Here is a 26,267-nt window from a genome sequence, read left to right as displayed (position 1 = left end):
AAGTCAGAAAACTAAAGTTCTTTGAGACAAAAAGAGAGAAAAGGGATTGAAAAATTTCTCTCTAGATGAAAAGAAAGAGTATACTGAAGCAATTTTGCTTCAATCCTACTGAAATTTTGTTTCCAACTTTATCTGACAAACAGTTTGCACCAATTTAATATTTCACTTTATAAAAGTCTCTGTCTCCTCAGCTTGTTCGTATATGTATATATAACTCGAAGTTAATTTTTACGGAATCTCGATACTCTGTTAAAAGAAATTGTTCTAAATTTTGAGTATAAGGTTAAAATCAACACACAATGTCAAAAGGAATTCTATTTCTCTTTTGAGATTCACGTTTTATTTATACAAAGGAGGAGAAAACTTTTCGCTGACATGTTTCGCTTTTCTGTTCCAGGACGAGGAGTGGTGCTGGACAGCCAAGGGCCGGTGCTGGTCTCAGAGCCGCGCTCGAGCGTGGAGTTCTCGAACGACACCGGAGCGATGATCCATTGCTCGGCCCATGGTAGTCCCTCACCGAGGATCGACTGGCTGATGGGCGACGGCTCGCCGGTTCTCCCGATACCGAACATCCGTGAGATGCTGGTGAATGGCTCCATGTACTTCCTGCCGTTCGGCGCGGAGAGCTACCGGCACGACGTACACTCGGCCGTCTATCGGTGCCAGGCGTCGAATAGCGTCGGCAAGGTGCTCGGCCGTGAAATCACGGTGAAGGCCGGTACGAGAGAAAGCGCCTCCTTTATTTCTCTTCGACTCCCTCGATCTTGTCTCGCCGTATAACCCCTCGGTCTCTCGCTTTCTTCCAGTCGATTAATCCTTTACCGTCCTTTAATGCCTGCCTCGTGTAGCAGCGAAAAAAAAAAAAAGACGAAGTAGAGTGTGCACTGTCACGCGATAGTGCCGTGACATGCAACTTCACGTGTGACCTTGAATTTTCGCTCAAGTCAAAAATCGCTAACTCTGACTATCGTGTATCTACGTATATAAACGCTACTTTTGATGATAACTCTTTCGGCTTGATTCTTAATCCATGGTTGGATGTTTAATATTATAAATTTTATTTTATTTTATTTTATTTTATTTCTTAGTTTGTGAATTTTTAATAAAGAAAACTTAAATAATTTAGATATACACAAAAAATATTTCAACAATTATGCAATTATTTGCGCATCGTTACTTCAGTAGACATGAAAGCGCGGCTTCCAAATAACATGGTGAAAACAGTGTCTGTTGGGGTTCTCGACGTGTTAGAATTACACGCAGGTTCCCTGAAAAGTTGCGGCGGACACATAATTCGTCGGAAGCACCGAAGTTTCACGCGCCATAAACATGCCGCAATTTGAAAATCCTAGATTTTAGTAGTAAATAATACAACCGCGTGAATTGTTCACACTTCAAGATGTGCCAAGATCCGCTAGATACTTTTTTCTTACGAAATTTTATATCATTTGGCAAGAGATTCTATTCCTAATATGATAAGGTATGACACATTTAGATTAATAATTCATATACTGCAATTCTGGTTTCTTGCATTCGCATCTATATGTATACTTATATAATGTAAATTATATAGTCATAAAAAATATCAAACTGTATCGAAACTGTCGTAGAAATGTTTAGGTATACCGTTGAATTCTTCCAACGCACGTCGACCGAAATATCCGCAATTTTCAAGCATGACAACAATTGATTGGCGTGCTTCGCCGTAAAATTCGTTATTTGAAATCTCGTTTAACGTTTACTTCCCGAGTGTATTTAACGTCAATACTCTAGGCGGTAATTCGTTGCGGAGTTGAAAGTTGGGTGATCCATTTTGCACATTTCGAATGCCTCACGAGGTACACACCGGCAGAAAATCAACAGTCTTCGGCATTATCGGATCGTACCGTCCTTCCTGAGGTTCCCGCCTCCGCCAAGCTAAATGTAATCGACCGTTCTTCGGAATGACGTTTTAAACCCACGACTTCGGGCGCCGGAGGGCGGCAAGAATGATCGTGCGCTCGGGCAGAGCCAAGCCAACTACATTTATCGCGAGAGCAGGAGCCCTCCTCTTTTCCACTCGCTTTTCCCCATCTGCCGTCGCCGTCGTAGTAAATGGATGGCACTAAACTCACGCTCGCTTATAGCTAACAACTTGTGCCAAGATCAAGGCTCGCGACTTGCCAAAGTACGACGCATTTATGCACGCGTACAGATTGCTCTGAAAATGGTATAAGGAATAAAAGCTCACCTAGAGAGGAGGTATAAAAGCAAATTTACTAATACGATGAAACAAGTCAAAGGTCAAGCTATAATTTTATCGTGTTAATTAACGAGACGAGGAGAAATATAAATTATTCTTTTTCTTCGTAAAACGTTCAAAAAACTCGTATTTTTCTGCTAATTGCTGTTAATTACTTAGGTAATGGTACACGCATTTGTAATTTTTATAACTGCGTGTAATATTTTACAGCCACACTGTGCGGTTTTTTGATAGTTTCACAGGGTAATTCTTCTTAATTAGCCACGCGAAATTTATCGCCGAGCGTAAGTAGAAACAGAAACCGCCATATATTTCGGTTTCAGACACGAAACGAGAACTCCTGGCTGGAGGAAATCCACTGCGCTGAGATATCGCTGAACGAATTTCGCGGATGAAAGATCGGGCGCGTCAGTAATTTTACGAGGAATGTATCGACCGATCGACACGTTCACCTTCTCGGCCACCCAATATACGCCACGCGTGACAAACGATCATGCCGCATTTCTTCGCCTTTCTGTTTGCTGTTAAGAATCGCACTTGGTCCCGCCAAGAATCGCTTATCTCATTTAGTGAAAGAAATTTCATTGAAATAGGATTTGAAGGTTGTGGATTATCTGTTAAAAGCATTAAAACGGCGTCACGGAAATCATGGAAGCAAAAGTTGCGAAGGTAGAGCACTAATTACCGAAACTGCCTGTCTAAAGAGCCACCGGTATTCGCGGAAACAATGAGGTCGGTGGAAAACGAAGTACCGAGCTGCTACGTTAATAATACCCCTTTTAGCGTTAATGTGTCTCGCTGGTCTTCTTTAAGAATGTTAATTAACGATAGAATGCTGAAAGCTTGGTAATAAACAGCATGGATAATACGCGCAATATGAATTCATATTATATGTCTCTGGCGAAGATTACGTCCGTCCATTATTGGACAAAATATTTTCAGGGAATAATGATGTTAATGAAAAAATCTCACACACATTTGCGAATAATTAAATATTTTTATATTTTCTGATAATTAATACTATTAATTATTGTTTACAGTGAATTAATTATACAAAACTCACAAGAATAATTTATATATATTTCTATTTAATAATTTAAATTATTTATATCTATTTAAAAACTAATCAGATCTTATTATTATTATTTATAATAAGAAGTTGCTATTTATTTATCTTTAAATCGTCAACAAACGTAATTAAATCTTTAATTTATTGTCGATAATTTTGAAAGTAGAGTAAGTTTTTAATGAATAAAAAATTGAGCGAATTAATTTTAATTTTGTCTAAAAATTCGCTTGCCGTATCTTACCTGAGATAAGCGGTATTATTAATCACGTGGACAATGGAAATGGGTGGTCTTCCGATCTCGGAAGCTCGCCTGGAGTGGAATATTCATCACTCGAATCCGACATTGCTTATATAGAACAGCCCCGATATATCGTTGCGCGACATATACATATACCACTTCTACCATCTCCTTAAACCGTCATATCCGAGTCTCCATTCCCTCTTCGTTCGTTCTCCCTTTGCGGGGAGATTAACATGCATCGCGATCATCGACACAATGAGAGATTCGTCACGATGAAGAGCAAATTTCGTCGGATCTATGCCTGCTTATGATATCGCCGAAATTGTTGGGATTGAAGCAATGAATCCCGAATATACAGCGAACGTCGCGAAGTTGTTGCGTGTCGAAGGGAGGAGGCTCTCTTCTGAGACCGTTCTTTTTCATTTTTCCGGTGCTATTATTCTCGGGAATACGACATCCAGTTTCATGGCGATATAACCTTTTCCCTCCTATTCCTTTTCTTCCCCCTCTCTCTTTCTTTCTTCTCTATATTTTTTCATTGTCCCGAGAGTTTTTGTCGCGGAGAGCGATATATATATGGCGGTCCCTCTTTCGTTCTCCCTCTCATTTCCCGTTCTTTCCAGCATTTATTCCATGCTCAAGCAGCCGTAACTTTTTTTCAGTGGTACGCCAGAAGTACGAGGTACAAGTGCGAGATGCCTACGTCCTGGCGGGTAACACAGGGGTGCTCAGGTGCGAGATACCGACCTTCGTTAAGGAGTACGTCGCGGTCACGTCCTGGCTGAAAGACTCGGCCTTCAACATTTACCCGTCCGCCGAAAGCGGTGAGTGCAATTACAGACTGGTCACTCGCGACTTACATGAGAGCGAAATATGTATCGTGTGAGTTCAGGTTACACACATTTTCCAGATAACGTTGGTTATCGTACTTTCATCGAAAAACCGAAACCGAAACTCGATTTCTTTCCACGTTGCTTTCTGACATTTTTCTAACTCAATGATCATCTTGTAGCGCTATCTTAGATTTCTAGAAATAACTAGGTCTATTTTCCTGTACATTTTACCTTTTATTTTAGGATATCTTCTTTAATTATTCTTACTTACGAGAACTGGATTATTTCGTTGCATTATTTTGAATTTTTAAAAACAACTTTTATTTTTGTGTCTTGGTTTTTATATTAAGATATTTTTAAAATATTTACTTATGTATATAAGAATTTGATGTATTGTCTTGTTTTTCTTTTCCTTGAAATAAAGCAATTCATTTTTGTTTAATTTTTTTTTTATAAAACAATGTGCTAGGCAGAAATGCGAATAACAAATACGAAGGGTAGGAAAACTTTTCATTCGCACGAGTCACGTGTACCGAGCGACAGACAAAATGAACATGAGAGTGCTATGCGTTACGTCGGTTCACCCAGACAGCACAGAACATCCATTGGAGAGAGAGAGAGAGAGACATCCAGACTTGGTTTCAATCTGGTCCAAACGTTCATGGACTTAGTACGAATGTTTTAAAAACGTACGTTATTCAACGTACAAAGTATGTTTATACATTTAAACATTAAAAAATGTTTATCTCATGCAAAAAAACTAAGTGCTCACGACATGTTGCTTTCGCTGACTTGCCAAATGAAAGTTTTTTTAAGATAGCACGAGGAGTTTTACTATTGTTATCTCCGGTAACACGAAATTTTATCAAATTGGAGCTTAGTTCAGACAGCACGCAACAAGCGGCAAGCGTCAAGCAATAGCTTGCTGCTCGCAGTGATAAGAGTTAGAAATCTTTTGCTTCTAGCGTGAAAATTTGTTTAATATATTAATTTAGTCTCAATCTATTGCATCCTCAAATAGATGTTTTTAAGAAGTCCAAATTGGTAACACTGGATGTTATTAAAATGTTTTTAAAATATCCATGGATTTAATCTGGATGTTTTTAATATGTCCAAACGATCAACATGTACGTTTTAAATACATTTTTTTAAACATTACCGTGCTGTCTGGATTTCGTGTCTGTCTGGTTATCATTCGAGGTAATTAGAGTTTGAGGATACACGATTCAAATCGGTGGTATATACACGTACATTACAACAAATATTATCGTTATTCCTCACCTGCGTATTTGAGACAGGAGAATTTGAAGGAATGGAAAAGAGGGGATCAAATAAAGGCGTTATTGAAATTAAGATGTAGGAATTTAGAAGAGGACAACAAGTATTGGATAGAGGAAAGTAGGAGGAAATGCATTTTCTGTGGTATAGGTAGGGATAATATTATACAAGGATTGTAAAGAGTTCAAGGTTAATTTTAAAGAATTGGAGCGGGAGGAAAAAGAAATTCTGGAAAGGTTATGGAATGAAAGATTGGACGAAATGAGGGAGGCTATAGTGAGTAAACTATGGAAAGAGAAAGAGAAAGTACTTAGAAGCAAGATGTAACAGGAAAGGTAGGGGGAGAAATAGATAGATAGATAGGAAGAACGAGGGAAAATTGTAAAGAGGCGAAAACATAGATTTAAATAGGTTAAGAGATAGGGCGTATTAAGGAGAGGAGTTTTAGGTAAGAAGTGGTGGTAACGTGGTGAGTCATTAGCTATAAGATATAGATAGATAGTTTTGAAAGAACGCTGTGCACAGAGGTTGTGAATTTTAATTTTAATTTTAATAAGCTGTGAATAGGGATAGAGATATAATAATAACAATAATAATAATATATAATTAGGGTAAGAAGATAGAGGAGATAGGAATAGAAGGAACGTTGTTGATGTAATATAGCGTGTAAATAAGAAAGGTATGGACGAAATGGCATGTGTGGTAAGAAATATTGTAAACCAAATCCCCTTCTTGGCTATTTTATATGCATGCTGCAGTGTGTGTGAATAAATATTCTAATTCTATTATCGTTGTTCCACATAAATCTTGAATGGCTGAATCGTGAAATTACGAAATATCTCAGCAGGCATATAACTTGATATAGAGAAGCGGAGAGTACAATAAAATTGCGCGTTGTACTTTTTTAGAAATAGCTTTTTTTATGTCATTTATCTTACAGTTAATATCCTTTGATGGCGTTCTGCATTTACTGTGAACATCACTTGCGAATGACATTCCTTGTACTGAAAATTCGTAATATGTTTGCTCGATAACTTTTAATTAAAAAGCATGTATTATTAGATTGATCCAATTCTATTTGTGTTTCATTAAAACGACGAAAGCAATTAGATACGCAACAACATGGATATAAAAAAAATTAACATCACACTGTGGGATATCATTTCCAACAATTGGAATATATCGTCGATAATACTTAACAATTATTAAAGATCTGTCCTTTTATTTACATAACAGAACGTGAAAGAAAGAATTAGATTTAAAATTCAACTAAAAAAAATCATAATAACTATATAAAAATTAATTTTAGTTATCTACAAGTTTATACTTACGACATGATTTTCGGATCATGTGATAAATAAATATTTCTCGCGAATTGAATTTATCGTACAAATCGGACGAATTTTTACGGAACAAATTCAACCATTTTTGCAATTTTATCCCCGAAGCCACCGAGAAGTCAAGCACCTGATGCATCGTAGAAACTTTCCTAAATTCGTTTTCCTCGTGTCATAATGGAGGCATTGTGTTCCTGTCATCGTGTGAGATCTCGTACCGACTACGTCGAGGAGGACGACGACACGACGACGACGACGACGACGACGACGACGACGAAACGTGACGTATTGTCGTCATGTTTCGATCGCTACAGCGCGGCTTTTCAGATTGCCACGTGCGTAGCATAAACGCGAAAGTCTCTTCTTGCTCTTTTCTCCCTCCTTCGTCGAAAAATTTGCCTCGAATTCACCGACGCGTATTCCCCATCTCCCGCGATAAATTATAGCTCGGTGAATAAACGGCGAACTTCCTCGCACTGGCACGCCCGATCTGTTCGACGCCCCCGCGTACGGAAAGTTTTCCGAGTGATTCGTTTTCCATTTAGAGGCAGGTACATCCGCGCGCGCCTTTAGAATCTCGCCTTTCCCGCTTCCTAGATTGGATTTTCCTCTCTCCGGACTGCACGAGACGCGAATCGCGTTTGATTTAATCCGAGGATTTGTCGCCTGCCCGGCAAACGTAAGGAACGGTCCGCTTATGAAGTTTAATCGTCTTCGAAAACAGTCTGCACTCGCGTTAGATTTACTTCCGTAAGAGAGATTCCGAAATAAGAAGCTCGCCGTTCTTTCGCGAAACACTCTATATATTTTAGTGCGAACTATCTCAATATAAGTACGAGAAATTTTCATTACGTCTTCTGCAATCAAATCAGTGGATCATTTATTTTCAGTTTGGACTAAAACGATCGGCTTTTTGAAGAATAATTCGGAATCTGAAGTTTCGTGATCAAACAATTTTAAAGATGCTAAAATTGTCTTAACGTAAGGATCATCTAAATTACGAAGAATAATTAATAGTTAATTCACGTTAAACTCCTGGTGTTATCGGCGCACTAAGCATTTCGACCCTCAAACTTAGAAACTTCCAAACTTCTCTAATGTAAAAGATGTACAATACACATATCTTTATCTACGTAGTAGAAAGTTTACTCTTAATTTCAGAATACAAAAGGTATATAGTAGATGTATATGGTGGATAGGCTCCTCCCCTCCGAATCTTATTGATACATCCCCTCGTGACGTAAAGAGTTTGTTCGTTGCGTGAAATACAGTCGCCCGAGGAGCGTCTAACCGAGCAGCAGATCATTCTCTTGAAACACTTCTCGCGGTTATTAGTTTCGCGTGCGCCGCGAGCGACGCATACCGGGTGTATCGACGTTTCAGGAGTCGACGTGAAGTGCCGGTGGATGACTACCCGGATGCAGCCAACTCCAACACGAAACGTTCCACCGCAATGCAAATTAGCTCGGGCTGCTTGTCTATGGAAACGTCGAACTATCCTCGCCGCAACAGCCGCCCCGACGTCTCGCTCATTTGTCTGCGACCACTTCGCAAATGCGCATTCAGTAGTACTATATGCGAGAAAGGCCAAACCCCAGAGCTCAAACTACGCCTTTACATATTTCGCTGTAATAATTATTGGCATGAATTCAGTAACGAGAGTCATCGTAGAAATGTCGATGTTCGTTAGGACATTAAGTTAATCGTACTGTCATAATGTTATACCCAAGTGTCATATGTGTGCATTTAATGAAATACTAATGTGGCAAAATGAAGAATAACATAGTAATCTCGATTTTTTGCTTTGACCGTATCTTGGGATACTTCAGTTTATGCTGTCATTTTACATTTAATGATTACGCAATTTTCTAGTAGATTTTATAACGTGTAATTTATTATAACGTAATTATCGAGCTGGGAAGTTCAAGTATAATGCAAATTCTTTTACGCTGACGCTGACTATCGTCGACGGAAACACCGAACCGCGCTGCGATGCAGCATCCATGTTATGACACTATTATCTTTTTCCTTTTTGCCTCTTTTTATCTCGAGCGTAACATTTTTATTTTCTCATAGTTTTCCCCGTTTATAATGAATACACATCCATTATAGTTTTGCAAAATTTTAAAAGAGCAAAGTGCATGTTTAATAAATAATATATTACTTTGAAAGAACATTTAATTATATTATATATCAGTTTACTGTGACAACAGCATACTGGTTTCTTTTTTTATAAATAATATAATGAATATATAATAGTAATATTAATTTATTATGTATAAGAACGGTAGCAAAAAAAGGTATCTACTTAATTATTTCACTTATATTAGAAATAATTATTTTATTTAACTTATATTTTTTTTACGAGCGTCTAATGCATTTTTGTTATATAATATTTTTATATTTAAATTATAAAACACCAGAACATTTAGTGGAGATGAAAATTTGCCGAAAGTATTCGTCTCTACTCTCTGCGTTCACGGGAAACATCTTCCGCTTTGCATTACAGTGCACTTTTTTTCCTTTATAACCGCTATCTTAAGCAGCTTTTGTTTCCCTCTTTACTCTTGTTTATATCTCGCTTCGTCCATCGCACTTAATTTCGCGTTTGTTGCGCGATTATTCTCTGTTGTATCTCTAATAACAACTCTGATATTTTTATCAGCATAAAGGATATTATTTGCAGTTATATTTATTCGCAATATTTTTTCTACTCAGAAAAAAAACTATTTATTTATTTGAATATTATTTGTACAAAATTAACTATTATTTGCTAAACAATCTAAAGTAAAATTCTTTTTTACAATTATTTTCTGTTTGTCGTAAAGTGAATATTTTTTTAACGACTGAAATATACCACGATATATGTATCTACATTATCAACGAGATGAATCGATTAATTATTTTTCCTTTTGTTTGTGAGATATTATATTTTCTTCCAGTACGATAATGTACTATATTAATGTATAAAAAAGTATTCGACACGAGTATTGATAAATACCTAAATTTTTTGTACATAAACCAGTAGAGATAATATCTTTTTACGATACCTTCATTTTTTTTGCATGCAGATAAGCTTACAAATAGCTGAATAATACGTACAATGATAACAAACCGTGCTTTTGTTCACTACTCATTCGCCATATTCTGAAATCCCCTTTCAAGTACAGCAAAAGTAATCATCTTGAATTTTTCATCAAGTAAAAGCGCGAGACTCGTGAATTCTAAAATCAACTTTTACCTCGATTTATAATATAATGGATATTTAAATGGGACAGGCTACAAATTCTGCATATATCTATTAAATCTAGTTTATAAGTCTTGAACATTTACAACACACGAATAATTGGATACAACGCAAATAACTTGATTTGCGTGTATTTTTAATGTAGTTTTCACTCATATTATTCTTTAATTTATTTTTTAAAACAATTCAATACGATATTATAGAACTTAACAGAGTATTTTTTTTTCTTACAGAAATCTAATACTAGTCAATTTATATTACTATAAAAGACTATAATTAATTACTTATTTGGAGTACTAAAAGTACTAAACAATAGTGCTTTTAATATTTAAAATAAGTAATTAATTACTGTTTTTCAGTATTGGCCAGTATTATATTTCTGTAATGATTGCGTTGTTAACATAACGTTCGAAAAGTTATCACCGCCATTTGGAACTTCATCGTTGCTGTACGCTTGAAAAATTAATCCAGCGAAACGCAATTTGACAACGTCCCTGTTTTAACCCCCGTAAAACGAAAGTTTGCGTACTTTGTCCCGGCGAAGTCTTAAGCGAAGTCGCAATAAGTCGCGGACGCGCGAGGTAAAGTGGCGCACTTACCAGCATTCCGTGAAGTCATGAAAGAAGTAATTGTGCTTGCTCCGCATAAGGAAGCATGACGAAAAATGTCTTAACGTCCGCACAAATAAATGGCGCAGCATAAGTTTCTTTAATCACCGTTTCTGCGCTCTTAATGGTTCTTTAAGTCTCATTTTATAACTTGTTTCCGTGGAAACCGGCGTTTTCCTATTGAAAACTTGTATAAATATAAATAGGTAATCGCGGTGACCGCCTGATGTTTCTGATTTGCTGTTTCATATTCAATTTTATATAACGCGGGGAATGCGAAACCGCCCATTGACAAAGATTACTGGAATAACGTAATTTTCGCGGACTCGAGGTCGATTTACCGCGGTTTCTGCGAATGACGAACGACGCTCATGGGAACGGAACGAACTTTCCTTAAAAATCCGCGTATTCGTGTTTCGTACATGACACTCCAGAGAGAATCCACTCGCGGTCGGAATAAATCCAGCGCATGAGATATATTTCGGTAATAATCGGCGTATACATAAATCATCCACGCTCAGACCGAGGCCGCCATTACGAAGGAAATTGTAGTCCCCACATCTTCTGTTGCGTTCTCCTTCCCCCATTCGTGTCGAAGTATTTTAGTACATTCATTCTTTTTTAATTGATTTAATTTTTAAACAATTTTAAAGAAATAAAAGAATTGAGAAGTAAAAGTAATAAAATAATAAAGATAAATATAATTAAAAGATAAAAATGCTTGGTTTAAAATAAATACATAGATGTCTGTATGAGAGAAAAAAGTTTTGATGAGAGATAAAAATCGAGAGGTTATAATATAATTTATTATTTATACGGAATCCAATAACTTAATGTTATATGTAACGTGTATAGAACATGCAGTAGCCATTAACTGACATTATCCCACCCGGATATCAGGAGCAACACAAATGGGCATAAGTTTTGATACACTTGTTGATTAAACTTGCATTTAAGCTGATTAACGCTCAACAGGGTTACAGCTTCGTGAGATATATCGAATAGACACACGTCACTATACCTATGCATATGTATTACGCTATACATATAATATAATATGTAAATTCGAAAGTAGAGTGTATATTTAATATCACACTGGATGAATACAATACGTTTCAGATTTCGACTATTTCTTTTAAATTTTGAAAAATTAATATAGTATATATTAATAAAAAAAATATTAATGTATATTCGTATAATTATACATATATTTAGTTTATATACAATTAAAACTATATTTATATTTATATTTTATGTACACGATTATAATTTTATGTATGTGGAATGGAAAGTTACTTTTTAAAAGTAACAAGTTATTTGTTACTGAGTAGAGAAAAAGTAATTAGTTACCGTTACTAGTTACCGATTTTTAAAAGTAACTCGTTTCTTTTCCGTTACGTTTTTAAAATTAATCTTTAAAAAATGTACTTTTGCAATACTTTTATTTGAATATTAATAAAAACAATATACAATAATGACAACTTTTTTTTTAGTTTTTTCTTAAAAACTTAATTCCATATTCTGAAACTTGTAAAATATGCAACTGAGATATTATATCTATCTAATATGTTTATCACGTATAGCAATGTAAAATAATTCCAATTGAATCGTATCTAATCGTGTATGCCAAGTAATGATAAAAGTAACTGTAAAATTCGGTAATGTTACCAAAAAAAATGTAATTACGTTATCGTAATAGTTATAAAAAAAAGTAATGTAGTTACTAATAAAGTTACTAGAAAAAAAGTAACTTGTAACTGTATAACTTTGTTACAAGTAACAAGTTGCTTCCATTCCTTGATTTTATGTATATAATTATTGATAATACATTTTATATTACAAAGAGGATATTTTATTTATTATGGTATACCTACATAAAATATAAAAAATAAAGGATGCTGTATTATAGAAATGCTGTAGCCGATAATGTACGGATACAAACTACTAATTTATTCAACGTGCAGGAAATTTCACACATTGATCGATATTTCGCGAATTTTACAGAACAAACAATTTTACTTGTGTGATGTTTGATTTCACAGTTACAATTCTCCATTAGGTATATCCTTTTTGCAGATTATTGTTGAAAGAAATCTCGTTACATGCTGATTAGATCGATGGCAGTACTTTTGTTTTCTACTTTAGTATACCTTCGATTTGTATACACTGATCGCATTTAATGGATGTTTATTCGGCTATATATTGTATTATTTCAAAAATATTCATGTAGCTCGCCTTCGCAATGTCGGATAGCTCGCCGCTTCATCAACTAAACAGACAACTTCTGACCACCGCCGCGCCACTGGTGTTTGGTCGGAAGTCCATAGCGGTTCGTCGCGATTCGTGAACTCTCAAACATAGTCCATTACCTTTATTATAGCAGAAATTGTATTCGCGCATGAATCTCATAGCTGTACTAAAGTCTCCCTGAGGAACAGCAGGGATTTTAGTTGGCTATAGCAAAGTTTCTCTACCCCCCTTTTGCCTTTAAGTACTGTTAAATTCCCTTGATATTAGTTTAATTAGTATTGGTTGTGAATTGTATGAGTTTTGGTTGTGTGTCTACATGAATTTTATTAATGGCAAAATTTGAATATTAGTATAGCTTTAGTATTTTGCGCGACATTGTACAATAAAGCTAAAGATAGCATTATTGTTGAAAGGGATCTCGCTATATACTGATTAGATCGGTGGCAGAGTGCTTTTGTTTTCATTCATTATCATTAAAGGCATATAAATCAAGAACTATTATAGAAATAAATATCAAATATTTTACCAGCTATTTGTTTATTGTTGACACTTTCTAATTGTTTAATAGAAAGTCAATTAACCAAAAAATTGCATCAAATATATCGTTTTATTTATTTTTATTGAAATTAATTATTTTCTATTCTATGCACACCAGACAAACAAGAAGTTAATATCCATGTTTGATCAGTTACAGCATAGCCATTTTTGTTACTTAATTCTTTATTTCCGATAATGTTTTATGTACACATAAAAAAAAGAGATACTTTTATTTATATACACGCATCTATTTTTTTTTTATATATACAAAATATATAAATTTTAAAAGATTTTAATGTTGATAAAGTACTATTACTTCTTATAAATATTTAAGAATAAAATATAATTGCAAACTTTTATTAGTATAATTATATAATTAATCATTTATACTTATTTCCATTATATGTATACATAAATTGATTGAAGTACAATTTTAACTAATGTTTTATCGAAAAGTGAAGCACAATTGAAAAATTAATAAGATCCTAACAGAATAGGAGCTATTAGAGAAAGTTAATATGATCCCATATTTAATTACTGCCACAGCCGATTGTCAACAAGTTCGAAATAAATTCTAATATCCCTATATATAGAGGGTACCTCGACCCCTTAAGTATGCCAACTATTTGTCGTGCCCGACGACATGATCGCCGCGCATAATCATTCCGGGGCGGCGCACAATGAGCGGACAAAACGCCGAAGAATCCCTCGCGCTCGAGTTATTTTTATTACGATCGATTCATTGCTTCGTCTCTCTTCCCTCTCGCTTCTTTTCTTCACTGCTTTTAGACCCCATCCATTTCTCTTACCGCTTTCTCTCTCATACGGTGGCAATACGGTCGGCATTCATCGCCGTATGTATGCAGGCGGTGGGCGTCGACGGTATGCACCGCCATTGCCCCGCACGAGCCGATCTTAAGGTAACCAGACTTACGTGCATTCCTGCTCGCACCTCCCGTACCCGTCTGTTCCCCCCTCCCCCCTCCCCCCCTTCATCCCCCCCTCGACGCATTTCAACGGCTGGAATTCCGCGCAATTTCCCCCGTTATAAACGTGCACACGCGGTGAGGATGCTCGCGGCGCCAACAACGAAATATTGACATTGCCGGCGCGGCGCGGATGCAGACGCATCGGCGGAAAATGCACTCGTTTGAACCCGTAGACACGAGGGAAAGGGCGCGGTGGTGAGGGGATGAGGGAAAAACTGGCGAGCGCAAAGAGAGAGAGAGACTGCGAGATATTTTCGTGCGATGCATTTTTACACGGAGTCACGCGTGCACGCGGCCGACATGCTTACGGACGCGGAAAACGCCGGCGCGGCGCGCCGCCGTGATATACATGCGCGTCTTCCCGAGCACGACTGCGGAAAAATGTGAGTAATCGCGACCGCAATGAATTCCGGCCAAGGGAAAAAAATGATTGGACGCAGCTCTCATTTACCACGTTTCCGTCCGCTAGGTTTCTAAAGCGTGTCACGTGATGCGAAAGATGCGGGTATATCCGGATATGCCGACCTAAACGCGCGCAACAAATAGGAACCGCAGATATGAAGCTTGCACCACGAATTACCGAAGCGTATTCTTGAACTGAGAGATCTCCCTTTTTGCGAAAAACTTCAAACGAAAAATATTTCCGGTATTATTTAACAGGGAAATTTAAAGCAACTCGAGAAATAAAATGATTTCCATGGTGCAACAATAATTAATGAAATTTTGTACATATATAATATACCTATTAATAAAAACTTTTTGTAATGCTTTCGTATTCGATTGTTGTGATAAACCGTATCACAGCATAACTTATGTGAATTTTAATGAAGAAGATAAAAAGCTCGTATCTCCAGAACAACTTTATTTACGAAGGCAAATGAAACTGCGGAAGAACGGTGTAATATAAATTTTATTTATCGCAAAAAATATTACGCAAGCAAAATGTACATCGGGAGTCTCTACATTCCGCACATTGTTTACCGAGGAAATTAAAATTTTCCAATAACGAACTGTTCCCCGTGTTACTCGCTTTGATTAATTCTCATAATGCAGAATATCAAGTGCATGAGATCAGTAAAACGAGAAAGTGAAGTGACCTGTTAGTACAATCGTCATTTCGAGAAAGATAACTGAAAACTCTTCGCGTCGAAGAGCTTTCGGAGAATCTTTCCATGGTATAGGCCCATTAAATGCCTGCGGGATTTGATTAATGTTCATTCATTGTCGAAAGCATTCAACGTCAACGTATTTGAATTCAACTCCGAAGTGTTCTATCGACTGTTCAACCATCAGGAAATTAATTCATTGTGATGTTTTTTTCGCTCTTTCTCTCCTTTCTCTCTCCCTTTTCTTGCTCTGCAACTATCTATCTGTCTTTTTTTTGCACTGCGTTGCGTGAATTTTTTCGATTATTCGTAAATACATATGTATACTATGTTGCGAGCAATTAACGAAATTCGTAGTATTAATTTCGATGGCTCAAGAGTAATTACGCGTGATTGGCCGATCGTTATTGAGCTTGTAATATGCTATATTTAATGCTTTTACAGAGTTCGATAGCAAACATGTTTTTCGTATCTAGAATTCTCTGTAATGAAAATTTTGCCCAGTATTCTCTCTGTATGAGAGCAATGCGTTTTAAAATATAAATTTTACCTCGAAAATCAAACACCATGTATTTACACGAAACACTTGTACAGAATGCGATTAATTTAATGCCCATTGAAATGAAAAAGGGTCATTTTACATTTCTAATATTCTTTTTTATACATGAATTTTGCTGCTGCAACGAGAATAATGAGTATAATAATTCTATTCATGAATGCAGGCTAAACATAAACATATATATACATGTATTATATACTATATACATATATGTTGAATGCTTTTAGATTCGTTTTTCAGTCTATTGATTTGAACAACAAGCTGTTGACTACGTTTATATTTTACCATGTGCAAACGTGTGCCATTTATTTATTAAATATGACGGACAGCTGTATTGAGAGAGAGAGAGAGAGAGAGAGAGAGAGAGAGAGAGAGAGAGAGAGAGAGAGAGAGAGAGAGAGAGGAGACAACATATTTTCATTTCGTGTACATTTGCTTTGTGTATGCAGAGCGTTAATTATCAATTTATTATTAAAATATTCATTAATGCAGTATAATATCAGAGATTACTTTGCTTCTTATAATTTGCGTTAAAAATAGAACGAACAACTTATAATATCAAAATTATTAATAATGAACACGAATCAAATTACTAATAAATGAAAACTCGTGATCCATCTCTGTTTCGTCCTAATTTGAGTAGAAAATGCAACGCTGTAATATAAACAATAGAAAAAGGAGAGAGACAGATCAGAGTGCCTATTTAAAAGCTCTTTAAATAATTTTTTCGAAGCTTCATCCTCGGGGATTCGATACGAAGCACGAGCGCGTGCAACAACGATCGTCAGCGGAATTCACTCGAGAGGCGTTAATCTTTTTTTTTTTTTAGCGGGGTATCCACCGTTTTAAGCCACCGAGTGTTCTAGCAGGCACGCTCTCCCAGTGGTTACGCTCGAATTTTTACGAGTATCGATTCTCACTCGTGCCGATACTTCTCCTTTTTGCGTTCCAGCGCGTCGAGCGTGGTCCCGCTCGCGCTGTTGATCGTTCTTTTTATACGGGATCGCTTAAACAGAGTCGGCCCTTTCATTACGAGGGGTCTGGTTTAACGAATCATTTTCTCCGCAGCTACTATTGTTTCTCGCAACGCAATTTTTATAGCCGGCCGCTTCCGCGCGTGAGATTCGCCTGCGTACTCTTCCATTAAAGAAATTTCCATATTAATGAAAGGCCAACGGAGACGAGAGACAGGCGCGAATATAGGAGAGAGAATGAGAAAGCGGCTCGTTGAGTCGATGAAAAATGCGTCACGCTGAGTGTTTCACGGAGTTCACGTCGCGCACTTTAGAGGAAGGCAGGTTGGGATAAATTTAAAAAATAATTTTCCCTCCGTCGTTTCCGAATTTGCAAATACCTCTCATTTTTTTAACATGAAATATATTTAATATAAAATTAATCTAACACAATGTATTTATTTAACTATTTTGATCAAAGCATTTTGATTTATAATAGAATCTTCGATGCAATAATTCTGTCTTATCTAATTTGATATTCCATATAAAATCACATATGAATATAATTAATTTTTTCGTTCCCCGCTTACTGCTGATTGTATTTTTCTCAAAGAGAAAACTTTTTGCTTTATGTTTGCGTCACCGAACTTATTATATGTATAAACAAATACTGCAAAACATTCTACTCTTTCCCATATGCAATATCATTGACTTTCGCTTTGTTGCTGTTTCTGTTTGCAGGCGAGAAGCACCATATGCTGCCCACCGGAGAGCTGCTCATCTTCTCAGTGACTCCCGCCGATGCTCACTCGACCTACCGTTGCCGCACTGTACACCACGTCACCGGTGACACCGTAGAAAGTTCCTCGTACGCCAGGCTCGTGGTTACCGGTAAGTCCTCGTAGGACTCCTCGTAAGTCCGTCAGCCTGGATCTCTTCGAGTGGAAGTCCGGAAATCCTCTCTCGATACTGAGCTCCGAGATTACCACGAAGTTGAGGAAAGGAAAATACGAAGTTAACGATAAGGATAAAAGGACTGAATAATAATGAGGCATTAATTATGCAATAATTAACACGCTGAATGGTTTAATAGTAGCAATTTGCTGGAATACTCGACAAGCGATTCTGATTAAAAAGAAGTTCCAGCATTGATCTCAATTTTTCTTATTTTCACAGTAATGCAACTCAACTATTAATTATCTTGAAATATAAAATTTTAAATTTATACAGTATAAAATTATTCTTTTATACAAAAAATGTAATATTTTATAATATCCTTTTCTACATATGAAATATTTAAATCGAATATCCCTCTCTCAAAAATATTAAAAGAATATGTAAATGCGCGTCTTTCGCGGAACTCATGGCATAAACGTTCTCTCGGCGATCTCTTACATCTCGCTAATCTCTTATGCCCGTTACGTTTCACGTGTTCAGGGCAAAATGTTCCAGCGGCATAATTGTGATCCACCCTGTACGTGAGCAGCCGTTCATCCGTAGCATTTCTCGGGGATGCCCAGACACGCGGAATATCCCCGCGTTTTGTGCATCTACTTAACTAAACACGTTTATACATGGCTCTCTCATGCTTGGTCTTCCGCACACAGCGAATAGTCGTGATGCATTGTTGCGCATTTCCCACACGCTGCCGACCTCTGATAGTTCAGCTTCCTCTTCGGCCTCCGGTCGCACGTGGCGCTTTCTTCATGAATAAATCATGAGTGTCCGAAATGCTAATGGTCGAAATGTTCGCCGACGATATTTCTACCGACCCGTTGAGCCAAATGCACCGACATCGCCGAAAATATGCTCGGTATTTGAAGGGACAACGGCAGTCTGCACCTGCTATGTCGCATGCAAACAGATTCGAGAAAATCCCCTAATTTCTCGGAATTTATTAGATTTCCTTTCACGGAAAAGTTGATTTTAATGCAAAAATCTCATTTTATTTGGAAATTTAGTTGTATCACACATATTTTCAACATCGCAACTTTTCAGTATTTAATTCACCTTTGCGCAATTTTTTGTTAACTGAAAAAATTACTTAGAGATTTTCTAGTCGCTATTTATGCCTTGTAATTAATTTTTGACTATAGCAACGAATTATTTAGACTCGAAACGAAAATTTTAAACAGTTGTAAAATCTGTGTTAATTGATGCTACAAAGTTCTAAATTGTACATTGAAAATCGAATTTTCTTTTATCGCTGTAAAACGGAGATTACTTAATTGCATTCTATATAGTTTAAACAGAACGCTTTAAGAATTTAGGTGTAGTTTTTATAGTTATTAAATACATATAACACGATAATTTTAATTTTGTTTTAGCAACTTTCTGATCAATTTATGATAGGAATGTCTCATCGCTTATCTTCTTTATTTAGTCAAAGTCATTGCGATATATTGTGTTCATAGAAAGTGTTCAGGATGGTAACACAAAAGATGTCTGATGATCTCGTCACGGGAATACGGTAATTTTGATCGATGGTACGGACGATCTCATCGTCACGAGAACTCAGTAGTTTCTCCGGTGTACTTCACCCAGTACCTTGTAGAGATGCTGACTGATAAGGCATAAAATAGGTCGAACGCGGATGAGAACTACGGAACAATGGGAGGCTAATGATAGAGTGCACCATCTTGTCTATTTGGTCGCACACGTTGAAGTGATAAGATGGCGAAGGAAGAGTCGGACGAGCATATTGTTCGCTTCCTATCGACATCACACGCTGTTAAATTAACGCTTTGTGCATTCGAGAAGTTGAGAGGTATCACGGACGCAAGTTACAGAGAACATTTCAGAGACGCACAAAGTGTCGCTACACTAATCCTCTTTTACTAAGCATACTTAAAAATGCTCCAATTATCTCATTGTGATTTTCTAAAATAATGTGTCGTTGTTTAAAAAATGAAATTGATAAGTTAATAATTAGAGGAGATAGGAAAATTGCAAATATGAAATTAATGTGAACGATATTATTGTAGGCTAATGTTATATTTGTCATACGATAAAGCATTTCAAACATATTGATTGGCTACAAGAAAGAGAAGTTATCGGAGCTCTCTATTCTATAGTCAATCTTTAAATTTAAAATCTTTGTTGTACAACAAATGTAATATTAGCCTTAGAGTAATGATAATCTCTCATTTCTTGCACCTAGTGATAGCCTAATATGTACTTAGTGTCAAACTATGTAGAATCATAAAACGCATATATTGTTTTAGGTAAATATCATTACATGCTTTCGATGATTTTGGAAAGAATGTGGAAATTGCCAATACCAAAATTATATAAAATCGATGAGATCATTTATTAATTATGAAAGTGCTTATTTAAAGAATATTAACTTTATACATTTAACTCTACAATAATTAACATTTACATATTATTAATATACTAAATATAAATTATAATAATTTTAAAAGTATATAAAACCGATTTGGCTGATTATTGCTTCGCATAACGGAGTAATTTCGAACAACAAGGGTTTTGTTTTTTTTTTTTAAATTATATTGATAATATGTGAATATTAATTATTGTATAATAGTTTAAAATATCGAATAACAGGAATATCGTTTTAATAAAGTATTTTATTAATTAATATAAATAATTATCGACTTCTTAGATGTTTGGAATTTCTTCGCTCTTTCCTCTCAGAAAGATATAGATATTTTATTACTGTCATATACAGAGCGTTAAAAAAAGAATTCAGCATGTATATGGTGATAATACATACCATACTGAATAAAAAAACCGTCAAAAATTCAACGATTTCTGAAATATAAATAATTTTGTATATTAGTATTATAATTGATTTATAATAAAACGTTGTGCTAATTTTACAAATCCTACTTTTGGATATTCATGAAGTTAGCTTGATATTCTGTTAATATAAAAGAAATAATGACAGTTCCAGTAGCACTTTTCATAATTTTACAGTTTCCTTATAAAAATAAAAAAGGATTCCTTATTTTTCATATAAAAAATGAAATTGAAAATTGCAGTCGGGACTTGTATAAATAATTGTAGATCTATTATATAAATGCTAAAATTTTTTTTGTAAACGTTCTGTAAGCATTGTTAATACAGAACAATTGAGCGATCAAGAACAGTACTTTTTATATCATTTATAGAAAATAAATTTTCTGTGGGCGCGTAAAAACTGCCGATAAGAAATTGATAACGGATTGGTACGACTGCGACGAAAGAGTCTTAGCGCCGCTTTGTCGAGTCAATGTCTTGTTTTCGCGGTTCAGCGTCCTCCCGCCTCTTTTTGTTATCACCTACATCGCCATTATCCACCTCCGTATTTTTCGCGATCTCTCGCCGTTCCTCCTTTCCTTCATTGCTTTTCGTGCCAGCGACACGTCGGAGTTATAACACTTCGCCGCATTTTAGTAGTGGAGCGCTGCAACCTTTTAGGCGAGGTAGTGGCATCCATTAAAAAAAAAAAAGATGGGTGCAACTATGCGAATTGCGGACCATTTAGAATTGAAATTTTTATTATAAGACCACGTGGAAAAGCATCGCCTAATATGCCGTTGATCATGCGATGTAATATCGATATTTCTTTTCAATTTTTAAGCTTACCTTGCTTTTAAGAGTTCGGCGTTTTTGTCGTGAAGGAAAATTAATCCACGAGGTCATTCGAGAATATTTACGAAACGATTGTTTGCTAAACGGATGGATGGAATTTAATATCCAGTCTTTGCTAACATCCGATACTTCATAATGCTTAACTTCCGTCGCGTGACTTTTTCGTAATTGAAGGCATAGAAATATTTATCTTTCTTGTTGAAGGAAAATTTTCTCACGCGAAAAATTTTGGAAGTATTATATATTATCTATTCACGACAATTTATTGAGAAAACTTAATTATTTAAAATCTATCTCATAGATTTTAGGAAGCTCTAAGAAGAGAATAAACAAATTTAATTTCTTCCATCTACTGATAAATTTTTTATATATATGATATATAGTAAGCATTAAAAGCAGAATTTTACTGTCAGTTTTATGTTAATTTTTAGTGAACAAGATAATTTGATACATAGCCAATCGAGAAGAATACGTAACATCTAATTTAACATCACGAAAAATCTCGTTCAAAAAAATACCATTTGGCACCCGGACATACATTAATTAAGATCGCTGGAATTTCTCCAACGCTCTCAGTTCGGCTTTCAGACCAAAAGCTTCCAAACCGAAAAAACCGTACCTAACTTTTTTCCGTGCTGAGATGCATCGCGAGGATTGCCAGACTTACGAAGAACACTAAAAGTTAAATTTACGCTGAATTCTCATTAAGTAGACGAGGCGTGCGATCTCGTAACTGAGAAAGCGTACCAGAAGGTATCTAACTATCGGCGATAATGTCAGTTCTCCGATCTCTACCGAAAGTTCGTCGGTGAGATAGAGCGAAAGTCATATCGAGATAGTCGACGGCTCCTTTATGACCGCGATTCGCATCGCAGTGGAACAAGTCGAGGACAGGTCGGGCGGCCTTGTTAAACCGAGCGTTAAATTAGTTCGACGGCCGAATAGTTCCCGGTGAGTTTAGCATCTTCACCGCCTTCGTCGGCGAGGTGATCTCGTTCTCTCGGGGATGTCTTTTTGCATCGATAGAGAGAGAAGGAGATCATAAGAAGAGAATAAGAGATAAAATGAGAGAGAGAGAGAGAGAGCACTTGGTACGCTGCGTGCCGCGATGCCGAATCGACGCTTTTACCTCCAACGGCTCCAACTCTGGTTGGGAGACACCAGCCAAAATCCCGTGTGCAATTCACATTGCGGTCCTGAACAGTCCGCCGTTGGGTACGCGAAACTTGCGCGATTCCCTTTTATTTACGACCCAGCTCCATACGGAATATTCGGAAAAATTTTGCAAGGCAAGTATAAGCGTCGTGAGCAGACGACGAACTTCTAGAGCATAAGTTTCACGTGATGAACAATGTCGAGACTTAAACTTATGGCGGAAAAACAGAAAAATTTATTAAGTTTTACTACAATAAAACATACGTGTTAGTGAAATAATATGTGTGTAATAAAAAATAGAAAAAAGAAAGATATATAATTATAAATCCCTTTTAAAGAGAAAGGGCACAAATTGTAATCATAAAGAAAACAGACACGTACACATATATTTAATTTTGTTAAAAATATTTTAATTGAGATACGTAAAACGATATGTAAAAATGGTGTAATGATAGAAACGAGATATATATATATATATATATATATATATATACATCTATAGATTTTATATACATAGTGGATTTTTCTAATAATACAATTTTGTTCATCACTTGGAGTCCGATACAGTTAGCTGTAAATTTTATTTCAACATTTACAACTTTACGATAAATTCTAGATAAATTATTGTTTTGACGGAAATCAAACATTCAATTAATCTCGGTTGAATGCACTCAACAATTACTATTAAAACTCGAAACTGGAATATCAATAATTTCAGTATGACTTTAAACTCATTATCACTAATTGTACAATAAACTATATAAACTTTTATTTGTGTAATTCTATACTCTTTTAATTATTTCAGTATTATACAACATATTTTAGCATGCAGTAAACTTTGAATCAGCCCTTAAACAATAAATTTAAATTTAATTGAATAATATTTAATCAAGTACATAAATGAATAATTATCTAATTCAGTTAAATTTAATTTGATCGAAATCTTCATCAAAATGTAGTTTAAAAACACTTAGTTTAAAAAATATTATTCGAAAAAACATATCACGGCATCTTGCAGCGTTAAAAGTAGACAATGTTGCGCATATCATTCTTTTGCAAACTTGTTTAACATTTAAATGACTGAAAAACATCTTTCTGAAGTTTTAATTAAATTTTTCTCCTTAAGTCTGCATATAATACGACCAAGTTAAGCGTTCAGAGAAATCTTCATTACATTTTACAGCAAGGACGTTTCTTGAACGCTCTGCACTTTTTTTTTTTTACAATTCGCCATCACGTTTTACAAACACAGCGTGGACGGGGTATCGCTTCGCTTTGGCGTTCGTCTGTCTGCTTGTCTGTTCGTACGCTATGCCAGTGCAAATTCCGCCGAGTCGCGACTTCCTAACTTCCGGCTAATTAAACTTTCGTTGCTCGATATTAAATTCTGCCGATGTTGCTCTTGAGACGCGATGAATCGAGAGCTTTGCATCACTCGCTTTCCTTCCTTCTTCTCTCGATTCTCCTTCTTCTTCCTACGTTTCTCTGGTTTCTCTCTAAGAAAACCTATTTGAAAATTTACCCTCGCTTTGCCCTCCTCCGCCCTCCATTTTCCCAAGTCACCCTCGAACTCGCGGAAATCCGCGGAACAACTTGGGGATGGGGTTTTATTGGTCCTCCGTGGCTTCCCGCCGGTCAATGGCGGTGGAGTCTGTGAAGAAGGATAAAGCGACGATGGTGAGAGGAAAGAAGAACGTACCAAGCGGAGGTCGCCTTATTGGCGGGGATGGTGGAAGAAACATGGCGAAAACGCTAAGTGCAATCCGCAGAGCCGCGCCGATGCAGCCTTGCTACGTGCAGCAACGTCGGCAAGAAACAATGCAGCCGTCACAGCACCGCACCCTCGAGCTACGCTAACCATCCACCCCTGGTATCTTTCAAAGATCTCTATGTTGGCATACTACTGAAGCAGTAGTTTCCAGCGATGCGGTTATAAGGAATCTCGCACGATATCCCGCCATCACAGCGTAATAAAGTTCTCTCATTAAACTGTGAGGAAATATCGAATTTCATTATATGAATATGAAATTTATACTTTTCATATATTATATTATGGCGTCTCTTCATCTATAATAGGTGAGTCAACAAGTAATCTCAATTTTTCCTTTAAAAAGTCCAATTTTTTTTTACTATTCTAGCTTTCAAAAATCTAGAAAAATTTGGAATTACTTTTTATAACATCTCTGTTATGTTGCTAAATAGTTATTTAGCTTAATACCTTTATTTAATAAAAATTACAAATTTGCGCCAAGAAATTTAAAACAAATTTTACTTAGGTCAAAGAAGATCCAGTGTGCCTACGAAGAATTATAAGGTTACTTATCGCGACTCATTTATTATATTTACAAAAAGTTTAATTGAATATTTAATTATATACGTACTTCGTAAATATATCAAGAAACGTGGGAAGGAGGGAGTTTTCCGTCGCGTGGAACGATTTGTTCAGAATTAAGGAGAAATATCAACGTTACATCTGGTATTTGCTGCCTGTCGCTCATTTAAGCGCATTGGCGAGATCGCGAAGGATTTGGCGGCGAAATAGAGAGAAAGAAAGGAAGAAGGAAGGAGGGGGGGAGAGAGAGAGAGAGAGAGCGCGAACTCTTGTGCGCTTATACGTGTTCTGCCTTTTCTTCTTGTATTTACCTTCGCGTATTACATACGCGCGTGCGACGATGTCGTCGTAAAGCCAGCATAATTCAATGCAAACAGCGAGAGGCAGAAACGCTCGAAAATACAACGCCGCGCGCGACGCTGAAGAGCGAAAGTATACGCGCGAGCAAACTCCATAAACGGCGACAATTATTTTCGCAAACAACACAAGGCGCAGACTTGCGCGCGAATGGAAATAAAGGATGTAATTCTGGAAACGCTTGTTATATTTGTTGCGTACTCTGCTTACACATATATATATAAGGGAGGATTGGCATTTCTTACGTCTCTATTTAACCATGATTTATTTAAACTTGCTTCATTTTCTTTACTTTTGATCGCGAACGTTGAGGCATACGCTGTTGAAAAATTTCTGCCGAATATAACACATTTCACACGTTCCAAACGGTCCACCTAATGTTTTGTGTTCATTTAACATAAAATGAATATGTTAGAAAACAATACGGGTATTGTGTAAAAAAAAGAATGCTGACACAATTTGTAAACAACTGTGAAAATATATTTCTTTTGGTTACAATTAACCAAATTTTGGACAATTAACATTTATATGTTAAATTACATTAACACGTATTTCTATCATTTATCTTAAAATTAACA

General features: G+C 36.2%; 1 protein-coding gene across 1 annotated transcript in view; it reads left to right on the top strand.

Moving 5' to 3' along the window:
• Positions 1–26,267, top strand: part of LOC108782726 (Down syndrome cell adhesion molecule-like protein Dscam2) — a 168,966-nt gene that overhangs the window by 84,256 nt on the left and 58,443 nt on the right. Inside the window, exons 3-5 of the mRNA XM_018551080.1 lie at positions 398–718; positions 4,215–4,376; positions 17,991–18,140. Coding sequence (XP_018406582.1) covers positions 398–718; positions 4,215–4,376; positions 17,991–18,140 — 633 coding nt within the window. The remainder of the gene's footprint in view (positions 1–397; positions 719–4,214; positions 4,377–17,990; positions 18,141–26,267) is intronic.

This window comes from Cyphomyrmex costatus, unplaced genomic scaffold (genome assembly GCF_001594065.2).
Source record: "Cyphomyrmex costatus isolate MS0001 unplaced genomic scaffold, Ccosl1.0 scaffold133, whole genome shotgun sequence".
NCBI classification, from domain to species: domain Eukaryota; kingdom Metazoa; phylum Arthropoda; class Insecta; order Hymenoptera; family Formicidae; genus Cyphomyrmex; species Cyphomyrmex costatus.
This window is presented reverse-complemented; position numbering and strand designations above follow the sequence as displayed.